Source organism: Scatophagus argus, chromosome 3 (assembly GCF_020382885.2).
Source record: "Scatophagus argus isolate fScaArg1 chromosome 3, fScaArg1.pri, whole genome shotgun sequence".
NCBI classification, from domain to species: Eukaryota; Metazoa; Chordata; class Actinopteri; family Scatophagidae; genus Scatophagus; species Scatophagus argus.
In genome coordinates this window covers 12,485,976-12,499,710 of record NC_058495.1, presented here as the reverse complement: position 1 = coordinate 12,499,710, position 13,735 = coordinate 12,485,976, and the positions used below count along the sequence as shown (strand labels likewise).

At 40.1% G+C, this 13,735-nt stretch overlaps 1 protein-coding gene across 1 annotated transcript; it reads left to right on the top strand.

The window, feature by feature from the left end:
* Positions 1–1,836: 1,836 nt before the first annotated feature.
* On the top strand, positions 1,837–13,373 carry LOC124056316 (myosin heavy chain, fast skeletal muscle-like). Its single transcript, XM_046383637.1, has 41 exons — positions 1,837–1,854; positions 2,121–2,173; positions 2,312–2,527; positions 2,740–2,883; positions 2,971–3,127; positions 3,341–3,368; positions 3,486–3,597; positions 3,684–3,776; positions 4,055–4,118; positions 4,197–4,295; positions 4,420–4,523; positions 4,699–4,837; positions 4,989–5,107; positions 5,332–5,481; positions 5,599–5,769; positions 5,867–6,173; positions 6,307–6,380; positions 6,484–6,571; positions 6,651–6,768; positions 6,846–6,969; positions 7,097–7,233; positions 7,398–7,653; positions 7,737–7,979; positions 8,070–8,246; positions 8,325–8,470; positions 8,766–8,856; positions 8,993–9,382; positions 9,518–9,644; positions 9,756–9,874; positions 9,993–10,189; positions 10,271–10,454; positions 10,544–10,709; positions 11,104–11,228; positions 11,313–11,621; positions 11,714–11,917; positions 12,008–12,133; positions 12,241–12,411; positions 12,543–12,647; positions 12,787–12,882; positions 12,970–13,101; positions 13,227–13,373. Exons 3-41 carry the CDS (start codon positions 2,324–2,326, stop codon positions 13,245–13,247), a joined length of 5,817 nt encoding a protein of 1,938 aa, XP_046239593.1. The 5' UTR covers positions 1,837–1,854; positions 2,121–2,173; positions 2,312–2,323; the 3' UTR covers positions 13,248–13,373.
* Positions 13,374–13,735: the final 362 nt, after the last annotated feature.

Below are 13,735 nucleotides of genomic sequence, written 5' to 3'. Positions count from 1 at the left end.
CAGTTCCTGTTTCTTGATCAGTATATGAGTACAGCTTATTGTGAGCATGCATCGAAAGACTGCAAGACAATATCACAATGTATGTCCTGAAGTATGAATGACAGCACAGCAGTTTTAATACAACTCTAATACAGAGGTTCTTAAAAATAAAAACACAGTCTTAGGATTGCTGAGGACCTTGAGGCTCCAGCTGTGTAGTCAGTGAGCCTGCCATATCTGCAAATTAAAAACGTAGCCACTGAAAGTTTGAAACGCTGCACTCGAAAACAATAAGAGGTATGATTCCAGTTAGTCAGAGCGACACACAGTCAAAAACTCAAAAAAACAGGGTTTTAAAATCAGTCCATAGACAATTAGTAATTTACATGAACTGTGAGTGATGTTTAAAGCACAGGTACACCAACACCTTTCTACTGAAACAATTCAAAATATATATTCAGAAAGTTTTATATACACTAAAAATTGATGTACTTACAAAATAAATGCAAATGTATATCCGTGGTCTTTGTGAACAGCTTGCAAACTGGAATGTTACTCAACACCCACCTTGGTTTGTTATCCCGAGTCCAGTTGTTTCTGCTTGACAAATGGAGAAACTGACAGACGCAGAGATCAAAGAGCATAAAAAACACAATAAGCCTCTTGAGCATGTGGCATTTGGTTTGAGTATCAACACAAGCCTGGTGCTATATTTGAGTTTTGCCCTAATAAGACAGAAGATTTCAGAGCAGGTATCGTGTGACATTGAAGACAGAAGCTCATTATATCTTGTGGGTAAGCACTTCAGAATTTCTTCTGCTCTTTCCAATGGAAACAGTGCCTAGTGGCTGTCTACCCACACTTTTAAATATTGCCAGCCGTGCTCGACATTCTTGGCAAAACTGTTTTGCTACAAGCACACTTGACATCTTTGACAACATCTTCGATCCCATCACATGCTTTTAAGAAGCCAAACATCTTAGTGTTGAATGCCCTAAACACATTGAACTTCAATATACACAAAAAGAAATCTAACAATGAGATGATCTGCAAAACACGGAGGAAGAAGAGCTTTAATCCATCACCCAGCTGCTCCACATTACGGGACCGTCTCAGACCCCCTTGTGTGTCCTGTGAGAACAAGGATAAGAACAGCTGTTGGCACTGTTGTGAGAAATAACCCCTTGGCAATATTTCCTTTTCTTTAAAGCTCGTTGGCACCCATTTAATTTTTTAATAATTTCTAACTTGTACGGACTCTGAAACAGTATACCATTGACTTTTTAAAAGCTTCTTCAAAGCATGGCAAGGGACTGCTGTTCTGCCAGGAAGCATAAAAAAGATGTATTAGTCACACCTTTGGACTCCTTGTCACTACTGACTTGACCACAACCAAGAACAGAACCAACTTCACATCTGTACCTTATTCCCATCCACAATAGTGTCCACAAGCAGAACTAGCTTCACATATGCATCCTTCACCAGCATGAAGTAATATATATTTAATATATATCAATGTCATAAAAACATCTCAAAATGTTGCTTATATTTCCAAATGATTACAATTATTACAAAGGGCAGTGCTCAAAGCATCTAAATGTTTTTCCATATGTAGATGCTATTTAGATTAATTCGTATTCCTCATATCACAGGAATATGAATATTTCTAAAAAAACAAAACCTCAATTCTCAGCAAATTCAAAGCCTGGCAATGAAACTGTGTGTGTAATGTGACAACTAGAGTTAAGAACCACTACTGCACAAGCATTATGCCAGGGGACATGACCAAATACAGAAATACACATGCGATAGGCTCCCATCACTCCATATAAAAAGGCACAGCAAACATCCTCCAAGGACAGGCACCCAGCAAAGGTAAGTTTCTCAGTGGCTCTGATGTATTTCACCATTAGACTACTCCAATACGGGATATTATACTTATAATACGGCCATACATCATTTGTATCAAATCAATATTGTGTGTACTGAAGATGAAGATAACTCTTTAGATGACAACAAGCGGATTTAAAGTCTTACGCTTACATTTCTTTTTCTGACTTTTTAAAAATAAATTATGACAGGGTCAGCTCTTTGTGTCAGTCTCAGTCTTTGTGAACCTTACATATTTGCTCCTTTTTCAGAAGTCTTCATTGAACTCTGCCAGAAAACCCCTGCACACCTGGTGTCATCCAAGGTAAATTAGGCTTTGTATTCATGCTTGTATAGTTACCAGTGCATATGTAGGGCTTGCCCCTATAAACATCAGAGTCTTGTTAGCTGCCTGTCTATTTTTCTAAAATGAATGACTTCTGTCTTGTTTCCTTGTGTGTAGTAAAGAGTCATCATGAGCTCGGACCCCGAAATGGAGTGTTTTGGCCCGGCGGCCATATACCTCCGGAAGCCAGAAAAAGAGAGACTTGAAGCTCAAAACACTCCCTTTGATGCTAAAACAGCATACTTTGTGGCTGAACCCAGTGAGATGTACCTCAAGGGGAAACTTGTGAAGAGAGAGGGCGGCAAAGCCACCGTGGAGACTCTCAGTGGAAAGGTGAGCACAAGGGCATTTTAATGTAGAATCTGGGCTGCTGTGCCATATGTAAACCTTTGGACATAGTGGTTTAAAACACCTAACTGAAAATCAAAAATACAAGTTAAGTTAAAAACTAAAAATTGAAATCTCAAAACGCTTTGCAGAGAGACAGATGGATAATTAGACAATAAAATGACTAGTGGACAGTAACTAAGTTGCCTCTTTGACAGACTCTCACTGTAAAAGAGGATGAAGTCTTCCCCATGAACCCCCCGAAGTTCGATAAGATTGAGGACATGGCCATGATGACCCACCTCAGTGAGCCCGCTGTGCTGTACAACCTCAAAGAGCGTTATGCAGCATGGATGATCTACGTGAGTTTGACCTGATCATCACATCAGTAGATGAAACATGACTGCAGCAAGATGTATGCTGGTAAAAATCCTCCTCTGTCTCCACAGACCTACTCAGGGCTGTTCTGTGTCACTGTGAACCCCTACAAGTGGCTCCCAGTGTATGACTCAGTGGTTGTAGCAGGATACAGAGGCAAAAAGAGGATTGAGGCTCCACCCCACATCTTCTCCATCTCTGATAACGCCTATCAGTTCATGCTCCAAGGTATCAGTCAGTTCTTAAACTACAGTCTGTCCTGAATTGCCACTTTGTAACAGGACCCGGCCTTTAAGAACCATACACTGGTCATTTAAAAACATGCAGTTTATGGTAACACCCTGTCTGCTCTAATATAGAAAGTATAATGCAATGATATTTTTTAAAGAAAAATGAATTATGCAGTAATACAAAGTGTGTGTTCAAATGTTCTCTCAACAGATCGTGAGAATCAGTCCATCCTGATTACGTAAGTCAATGCTGATCAGAACAAGTTTGTATTGATGTAACTCAGACTGATTATTTATGTGCCGTATTGTATCGGAATTAATCTAACACACGTGTTAAACCATTTTCTGCATCTTAGTGGAGAATCCGGTGCAGGAAAGACTGTCAACACCAAACGTGTCATCCAGTACTTTGCGACAATCGCTGTGGCTGGAGGAAAGAAAGCAGAAGCAGTAGCTGGAAAAATGCAGGTAAATAATGTGATGCACTATACATAATATGTAGTACAAGTAAACAGAAAGTGTAAATAAAACACGTTATGTAACATTGTTTTAAGGGGTCGCTGGAAGATCAAATCATTGCAGCCAACCCACTGCTGGAGGCTTATGGTAATGCCAAAACTGTGAGGAATGACAACTCATCCCGCTTTGTGAGTTTTGGTCATTTTTTATTTAAGCTGGTCTGTGAGTCCTTTAGCTTCTGCATTTTTGTTTGTCTTTTCACATGCTGTTTATGTTTGTATTGTATTAGATGTTTTTGTTAATATGATTTTGTCTTTTATATAGCTTATTATAGTTATTATTATATATAATTTCTTTTAGGGTTTTCTGACATCTGTAGTGTGATGTTTCTACTCCTAAGACACTAAGATATGTGCACTAGCAGAGTGAGTCACAAATATGTCCATACTTATAACTTCTTTTTTAGGGTAAATTTATCAGAATCCATTTTGGATCGACTGGAAAGTTGGCTTCAGCTGATATCGAAACATGTAAGCCTCCAGCCTGTCAATAACCAGAAGGTTTGATGAAAGGACAAACTGTAAACAGCCTATTGACTTGTTGTACAGATCTGCTGGAGAAATCTCGAGTGACGTTCCAGCTGTCTGCTGAGAGGAGCTACCACATCTTCTATCAGCTCATGACAGGCCACAAACCTGAGCTGATAGGTGGGAGATTAGTAAACAATATTGTTATAATATTGTCAGTTATTTCACAGCATTTAGAACAATGGCTTATATTATACAATACATAACTTGTCATACTCACATATATTTTTTTTCCATTCTTCAGAGGCTCTCTTGATCACTACAAATCCATATGACTATCCCATGGTCAGTCAAGGGGAAATCACTGTCAAGAGTATCAATGATATTGAAGAATTCATGGCCACTGATGTAAGGACAATATCATTTGATGACTGCAAAGCTTTTCCATATCATTGTTCATAATTTTATGGGCAATAGTTTTATTATGTAGACTAAGTTATTCATTTATTATAGCTCAATAAATCCCAACTTTATAAAAGTGGTGTACAAGTTTGTGTTTTTAAACTTACTGTCTATTTCACAGACTGCTATTGACATCCTGGGCTTTAATGCAGAAGAGAAATCAAGCATGTACAAGCTGACTGGAGCCGTGATGCATCATGGGAACATGAAGTTCAAGCAGAAGCAGCGTGAAGAGCAGGCTGAGCCCGATGGCACTGAGGGTATGAAACCTAAATATTAAATATTCTTTAATGTAGTAGTCAGGTTTTTGGCTCTTGAAGGGAAACTTGTGATTTAGAAAAAAAACATATGTGATGTTATCCTAGAATGGAAAAATAATGGTAATAATAACTATTTGTGCTCTTTTTTTAGTGGCAGATAAAGTTGCCTACCTCATGGGTCTGAACTCTGCTGATTTGCTAAAAGCACTTTGCTACCCCAGAGTGAAGGTTGGAAATGAGTTTGTGACCAAAGGTCAGACTGTCCCTCAGGTATGGGATGTCAACAACAGTACAAACAAAAGACTGTCTTCCATGTTGATATTTAAAGAAACTTTTATATAAAGACAATATTCATCTGATTGAAAAGACTCCCAATGCAATCATGGTTCTCATAAAGTTATTTGCATCATTGCATTACATGATTTTTAATCTGTGCAAAATCCTTAAACACTCACACTCATCCTTCATATTGTATTATTCATTTGTAAAATCAGGTCAACAATTCTGTCATGGCTCTCGCCAAGTCTGTCTATGAGAAAATGTTCTTATGGATGGTCGTCAGAATTAATGAGATGCTGGATACCAAGCAGCCCAGAAGCTTTTTCATTGGTGTCCTGGACATTGCTGGGTTTGAAATTTTTGATGTAAGTGTGCTTGGCTGACTCTACTTACTGTAATCTTATGCAGCTTCACTTAAAGCTGAGATTACAAATAATGTTACTTAAGGCCTTTGCTGATCTTTGACATCTCCGTGTCTTTAGTTCAACAGCTTGGAGCAGCTGTGCATCAACTTCACCAATGAAAAACTGCAACAGTTTTTCAACCATCACATGTTTGTCCTGGAGCAAGAAGAGTACAAGAAAGAGGGAATTGAATGGGAGTTCATTGATTTTGGTATGGACTTGGCTGCCTGCATTGAGCTGATTGAGAAGGTACAACAGGGAGACATTTTTTACAATGATGAAAATAATTACAGCCACTGCAGTCAAACATTACAACATTTTAATGTTCTCTTGTTATTGTTAAAAGCCAATGGGCATCTTCTCCATCCTTGAAGAGGAGTGCATGTTCCCCAAGGCTACAGATGTCACCTTCAAGAACAAACTGTATGACCAGCATCTTGGCAAAAGCGCCCCCTTCCAGAAACCCAAACCAGCCAAAGGCAAAGCTGAGGCCCATTTCTCCCTTGTGCACTATGCTGGCACTGTTGATTACAATGTTGCTGGGTGGCTGGACAAGAACAAGGACCCCCTGAACGACTCAGTGGTTCAGCTCTACCAGAAATCTTCAGCCAAACTATTGGCTCACCTCTATGCATCCCATGCCTCAGCAGAAGGTAAGGAACATATTTCATAATTCGGAGACATTTTAAGTTATACAAGTTCATTTCATAATTAGGTATAAGAATCTGCTAATAAATGTATTACATTTGTTAACGTTAATAATCAAATTTAATATTCACCTTGCAGCTGAGGGTGGTGGTGGAAAAAAAGGTGGCAAGAAAAAGGGTGGGTCTTTTCAGACTGTGTCTGCTCTGTTCAGGGTAAGCATCACAAATGACTTCCTCACTACATAATTACTGTACAATATGTATACCACTACATTCTGATATGCTACTAAATAGTTTGAATTTTTCTGTATTTCAGGAGAATTTGGGCAAGTTGATGACCAACTTAAGGAGCACTCATCCTCATTTTGTGCGTTGTTTGATTCCAAATGAATCAAAGACTCCTGGTAAGACTCAGAGCTAAATTATACATTTAAACACGAGTGCAATTATGCAACACAAGAGTAAAGTTCATGTGTCTTTAAGGTCTCATGGAGAACTTCCTGGTCATCCACCAGCTGAGGTGTAACGGTGTGCTGGAAGGTATCAGGATCTGCAGGAAAGGCTTCCCCAGCAGGATCCTCTATGGTGACTTTAAGCAGAGGTATTCGTTGAGATAAACCATATTTTGCCAATGTTTTTGATCAAGTATTCATTGTCGATTAATTTCACTCAAATCAGATACAAAGTATTAAATGCCAGTGTCATTCCTGAGGGACAATTCATCGACAACAAAAAGGCCTCAGAGAAACTCTTGGGCTCCATTGATGTTGACCATACTCAGTACAAATTTGGACACACAAAGGTAATCCATTAGTCTATAATGGGTGTTTTTTGCCACAAATGCTAACCCTGATATCGCAAGCAAGCGTAACAATAGTGTAAAAAACAACAAGAACAACAAAAACACATTAAGGAACACTTCATTTTAGGTGTTCTTCAAAGCCGGGCTGCTGGGTACTCTGGAAGAGATGAGAGATGAAAAACTTGCAATCCTGGTCACCATGACTCAGGCTCTCTGCAGAGGTTTCCTCATGAGGAGAGAGTTTGTCAAGATGATGGAGCGCAGGTACTGTACATATTTTGCTTCATACATCAAAGGGCAACTATACATTTGTACATGACAGGTTGATTGCAATTTTCTTGCCAAATATTTACTTTGAAAGCGCTTACCAATATAGATAACTTTAAGAACCTAAATGAATCCACTACTTTGATCCATGTTTTCCTCAGAGAGGCCATTTACTCCATCCAGTACAACATCCGCTCATTCATGAATGTCAAAACCTGGCCATGGATGAAGCTGTACTTCAAGATTAAGCCTCTGCTTAAGAGTGCAGAAACTGAGAAAGAGATGGCACAAATGAAAGAGGATTTTGAAAAGACCAAGGAGGACCTGGCAAAGGCTCTGGCTAAGAAGAAAGAACTGGAGGAGAAGATGGTTTCTCTGCTGCAGGAGAAGAACGACCTGTTGCTACAAGTGCAGGCTGTAAGTTGGCTCATCACACAGGTCTACTAAATATCCTACATGAAAATTTGGCAATTATATGAATCATTTGCATTGACTTTTAGGAAACTGAAAACCTCAGTGATGCAGAGGAAAGGTGTGAGGGACTCATTAAAGCAAAAATCCAGCTTGAGGCCAAACTCAAAGAGACGGCTGAGAGACTGGAAGATGAAGAAGAGGTCAATGCTGAGCTGACTGCAAAGAAGAGGAAGCTGGAGGACGAGTGCTCTGAGTTGAAGAAAGACATTGATGACTTGGAGCTCACCCTGGCCAAAGTGGAAAAAGAGAAGCATGCCACAGAGAACAAGGTTGATATATCTTCTATAAGGCCTTAAAGTCTGCTTATTGCAGAATGCTCTACACCCTCTAAAATTATTTTTACAATATTGCTAATACAGGTTAAAAATCTGGTTGAGGAGATGACTTCTCAAGATGAGACCATTGTCAAGTTGACCAAAGAGAAGAAAGCCCTCCAAGAAGCCCACCAGCAGACCCTTGATGATCTGCAGGCAGAGGAAGACAAAGTCAACACTCTGACGAAGGCCAAAACCAAACTGGAACAGCAAGTGGACGATGTATGTGATCATAACATGAAGTGATTTTAGTTCCCTTGAAAATTTAAAATAATTAAATTGTCTCATCTCTGTTAACAGCTTGAAGGTTCCTTGGAGCAAGAAAAGAAGCTCCGCATGGATCTTGAGCGAGCTAAAAGAAAGCTTGAAGGAGATCTTAAATTGGCCCAGGAATCCATAATGGATCTGGAGAATGACAAGCAGCAGTCTGAGGAGAAAATCAAGAAGTGAGTGTGATTTAACTTAGTGTTAAATACAGTGTGTTCATGTCTGACCTAAATGTATTTTTGCAGTATACAGAGGACAGATTAAAAAAAAAAAAAAAAAAAAGTTGTACAGAAACTTGCAGTGAAAATTGCTGTTTAAATGCTGTTCTGCAAAAGCAATCAATCATTTTAACACTAACAATAGACAGTCAAGAAATTAATCCCAGAATACTTAAAAATCTCAAATCCATTACACTTACTTCAAGATAAGAATGAATGCTGGAAGTAATGTTGACCAATTATTGATTTCTCACAGGAAGGACTTTGAAACAAGTCAACTTCTAAGCAAGATTGAGGATGAGCAAGTGCTTTGTGCCCAGCTTCAGAAAAAAATCAAGGAACTTCAGGTTGGTATAGAATCTGAATCATATCCAACACTGTCCAGTGCTGTACTCCACTTACACAATCTGAATGTACTTGGCTTGGGGATAGGTGTATATTAGAATGTGGTTATGTTTGTGTTTTTCACTATGTATATATTAGGCTCGTATTGAGGAACTGGAGGAAGAGATTGAGGCTGAGCGGGCTGCTCGGGCCAAGGTGGAAAAACAGAGGTCTGATCTCTCCAGGGAACTTGAGGAGATCAGCGAGAGGTTGGAAGAAGCTGGCGGAGCAACATCTGTTCAGATCGAGATGAACAAGAAGCGTGAGGCAGAGTTTCAGAAGCTGCGTCGTGATCTCGAAGAGTCCACCCTGCAGCATGAGGCCACTGCTGCAGCTCTGCGCAAGAAGCAAGCTGACAGTGTGGCAGAGCTGGGAGAACAGATTGATAACCTCCAGAGAGTCAAACAGAAGCTGGAGAAAGAGAAAAGCGAGTACAAGATGGAGATTGACGACCTCGCAAGCAATATGGAGTCTGTCTCAAAATCAAAGGTAAAGTTTAAAAAAAAAATCTGTTGTAACTGGCTCAGTGAAAATTACTCTGCTGTGCATCTGGTATTATTCAGCTCTCACAGAATCAGATTACATTCCATTACCTTAGATCAACACAGCTTTTGTTAATTTCAGACCAATCTGGAGAAAATGTGTCGTACTCTTGAAGATCAACTGAGTGAGATGAAGGCCAAAAATGATGAACATGTGAGACAACTAAATGATATTGGGGTGCAAAGGGCAAGACTGCAAACAGAGAATGGTGAGTAAAATACATTTGATGTATTATTTTATTACCAATCCTAATCTGTAATAAATCTAATAATACCCACATTTGCATTTAGATTAGTACTCACTATGCTTCTCTTCTTAGGTGAAATGAGTCGCCAGCTGGAGGAGAAGGAAGCCCTGGTCTCTCAGCTGACAAGGAGCAAGCAGGCTTATACCCAGCAGATTGAGGAGTTCAAGAGGCATATTGAAGAGGAAGTTAAAGTATGCACATTAAAAACACTATTAGAGAACTGCGGTGTTTGGTGATTAAAAACTGCTCACTTCAAGGCTTGAAGTCAGACATGTTTCAGCTAATAAAAAATGTCTATATCTTTGTAAGGCCAAGAACGCCCTCGCTCATGCTGTTCAGTCAGCTCGCCATGACTGCGACCTGCTCAGAGAGCAGTATGAGGAGGAGCAGGAGGCCAAAGCTGAGCTGCAGCGTGCAATGTCCAAGGCCAACAGCGAGGTGGCTCAGTGGAGAACCAAATATGAGACTGATGCCATTCAGCGTACTGAGGAGCTGGAGGAGGCCAAGTAATGATCATTCATGATATCACACTGTTTATGGTGATTCTGTAAATCACCATTAAACCTGTTTACTGCTTGTTTTAACAGGAAAAAGCTGGCCCAGCGTCTTCAAGATGCAGAGGAATCCATTGAGGCTGTGAATGCAAAATGTGCCTCCCTGGAAAAGACCAAACAGAGACTGCAGGGTGAAGTGGAGGACCTGATGATTGATGTGGAGAGAGCTAATGCTCTCGCTGCTAACCTTGACAAGAAGCAAAGGAACTTTGACAAGGTTAGATATTTTGTAGACTACTGTTTGACCATTAATGTGAGGTGACGAGAACACTCAAAAACTCTCACACCTGTTTGTTGTACTTTCAGGTTCTTGCAGAGTGGAAACAGAAGTATGAGGAATGCCAGGCCGAGCTGGAGGGATCTCAGAAAGAAGCTCGTTCTCTCAGCACTGAGATGTTCAAGCTGAAAAATTCATATGAAGAAGCTTTGGACCACCTGGAGACCCTGAAGAGGGAGAACAAGAATCTGCAACGTATGCAAAGTTTTGAAAAAGCAGTATGCTTAGATTATGCATGAACTGCCAGACTTAGTATTACAATTAAGTGACATTAGTCTCATTGTGGAGAAATTTACAGATATTATATCTTATTTTTCTCTGTGTAGTTGGGGTATCAGCCATTTAGAAAGCTTTGTCGTATGCTTTGTATAGCAGAACAAGTGTGGAAGAGTGTGCCCCCCAGTGGGCCAGTGGGTTTAATACACAAACTAACATCAAATGCAATATTATGTTTTTTATGAATATATAGTGTCCAGTATATTGTCCATTATAGTGAATCTAAACGTTGATGAGTGAGACAAAATAAGTGAAAATAAGTGAATTCACAACTACTCAAATAACCACTTACTGTGTACCTTGTTTCTTACAGAGGAGATATCTGATCTAACTGAGCAAATTGGTGAGAGTGGAAAAACCATTCATGAATTGGAGAAAGGGAAAAAGACTGTTGAGAACGAGAAGACCGAACTCCAGACTTCACTTGAAGAGGCAGAGGTACTGTCTGACAACATTTCTCTCATTAAACACAATTTCAAATTAGACTGGAGCTACAGAATAAATCTTTGTTTTTTTACCAAGGCTACCCTAGAGCATGAGGAATCCAAGATTCTCCGCATCCAACTTGAACTCACCCAAGTCAAGAGTGAAGTTGACAGAAAACTTGCAGAGAAAGACGAGGAGATTGAGCAGATCAAGAGGAACAGCCAGAGGGTGATTGAGTCCATGCAGACGACTTTGGATGCTGAGGTCAGGAGCAGGAATGATGCCCTGAGAATCAAGAAGAAGATGGAGGGAGACCTCAATGAGATGGAGATTCAGCTAAGCCATGCCAACCGCCAGGCAGCTGAGGCCCAGAAGCAGCTGAGAAATGTGCAGGGACACCTGAAGGTAGATCCACTGAAGGATTTGTCTTGGATCTTACTTCAAAACATACCTGAAAATGTTCATTAATATACGTCTATCAATGTCTTACAACTCAGGATGCCCAGCTGCACCTTGATGAAGCTATCAGAGGTCAGGAAGACATGAAGGAGCAGGTTGCCATGGTGGAGCGCAGGAACAGCCTGATGCTGGCTGAGATCGAGGAGCTGAGAGCTGCACTGGAGCAGACAGAGAGAAGCCGCAAAGTGGCTGAACAGGAGCTGGTTGATGCCAGTGAGCGTGTTGGGCTGCTGCATTCTCAGGTATTGCTCAAAGGCTGACAAGCAAGACTTAACACTTTATGCTTCTGTAATTCAACAAGTGAAAATTCAATTTGTCTTCTTCAATAACAGAATACCAGCCTCATCAACACCAAGAAGAAGCTGGAAGCCGACCTTGTCCAGATCCAAGGTGAAGTAGAAGATGCTGTCCAGGAAGCAAGAAATGCTGAAGAAAAGGCCAAGAAGGCCATCACTGATGTGAGTCACCCTCACACATTTCTCTGTGACTGGACACAAAGTGTAGTACAGAATATCATCATTTATCTGGCATTCACCCAATAAAACCATATTCTTCAAAATGTCAGGCTGCCATGATGGCAGAGGAGCTGAAGAAGGAGCAGGACACCAGCGCTCATTTGGAGAGGATGAAGAAGAACCTGGAGGTGACAGTGAAGGACCTGCAACACCGTCTGGATGAGGCTGAGAATCTGGCCATGAAGGGTGGCAAGAAGCAGCTCCAGAAACTGGAGGCTAGGGTGAGTGTCATCAGGACCAACCTATTTATATGTACTGTCAGCCAGAACAAAATTTCATATTATTAAACTTAAAAAGACTTTTAAGTTAAAATTAAAATTAAATTAAACCACTGCATTTTTCTTCACTCAAGGTTCGAGAACTGGAGACTGAATTTGATGCTGAACAGAGACGTGGTGCTGATGCCATTAAGGGAGTGCGAAAATATGAGAGACGAGTAAAGGAGCTCACCTATCAGGTATACTGCTATTTATAACACAAATACTTAAATTACTACAACTACTAATAGTCAGAATAATATACTGTAATGAAAACAGCAGGCTTACTGCAGTTTTCTCCTTGTATTACAATGTTTTGTCACTTCTGATTTACGTCAGACCGAGGAGGACAAGAAGAATATTACTCGCCTTCAGGATCTGGTGGACAAGCTGCAGCTGAAAATGAAGTCCTACAAGCGACAGGCTGAGGAGGCTGTAAGTATGCCCAATTCTTCCAATGACACACATACTGAAATGTCACTCAGTCCACAGATTTTGACTTCCCTGTGGGTTATCATACAGGAGGAGCAGGCCAACACTCACCTGTCCAGGTACAGGAAGCTGCAGCATGAGATGGAGGAGGCTCAGGAGAGAGCTGACATCGCCGAGTCTCAGGTCAACAAGCTGAGAGCAAAGAGTCGGGAAATTGTGAAGGTAAAAATTGTATATTATTAATATCATCATTATTATTATTAGATACAATGATTCAACTTTGCACTCTCTTTAAAATTTAGATTATCTGGCCAAATGTTTTACTTGCCATTGTTCTGTCATTTCAGACCAAGGAAGCAGAGGAGTGAGGAAGAAATCAAGGTTACTAAGTAACAAGAAGTCATGCAATATAAGCATCTTGTTACTTGTTCACTTCAGCATGTTAAGCATGCTGTGATAAACTATAGTCAATAAAAGGCAGACAGTTTGCTGCATCTTTTTTGTGTATTTCCTTTCATTTTTGACTGGCTGAATTAATGATTGAATATGTCACACTTTTGCATATTGAATGTTTATAATCCTTCAGGTGCCTACCCTATGACTCATTATGCATTTTAGACCATGTAGATGACCTATATGATATAAAATCAATAAGAATCCAACATAGTCAAATATAGCACATAGTACAGTGTTTCTCAGACATACACACAATGTCTCACTTGTCTTACAATCGCTGACTGTAGGTAAATCCAATGATGACAATGACAATGACTGTCTGGAGGCCTAGTTTTGCCAAAAAAAAACCAAAAAAAAAACAAACAACTGGTAATGTAAGAAAACAAATATATAAGAAAAA

What these genes read in the sequence shown, in the direction of transcription:
- LOC124056316 (XM_046383637.1), top strand. Translation starts at nt 2,324, where the DNA reads ATGAGCTCGGACCCCGAAATGGAGTGTTTTGGCCCGGCGGCCATATAC. An exon ending in TGGAGACTCTCAGTGGAAAG is followed by an intron (nt 2,528 to 2,739) that starts GTGAGCACAAGG and finishes CCTCTTTGACAG; the next exon opens with ACTCTCACTGTAAAAGAGGA. An exon ending in GCATTGAGCTGATTGAGAAG is followed by an intron (nt 5,770 to 5,866) that starts GTACAACAGGGA and finishes TATTGTTAAAAG; the next exon opens with CCAATGGGCATCTTCTCCAT.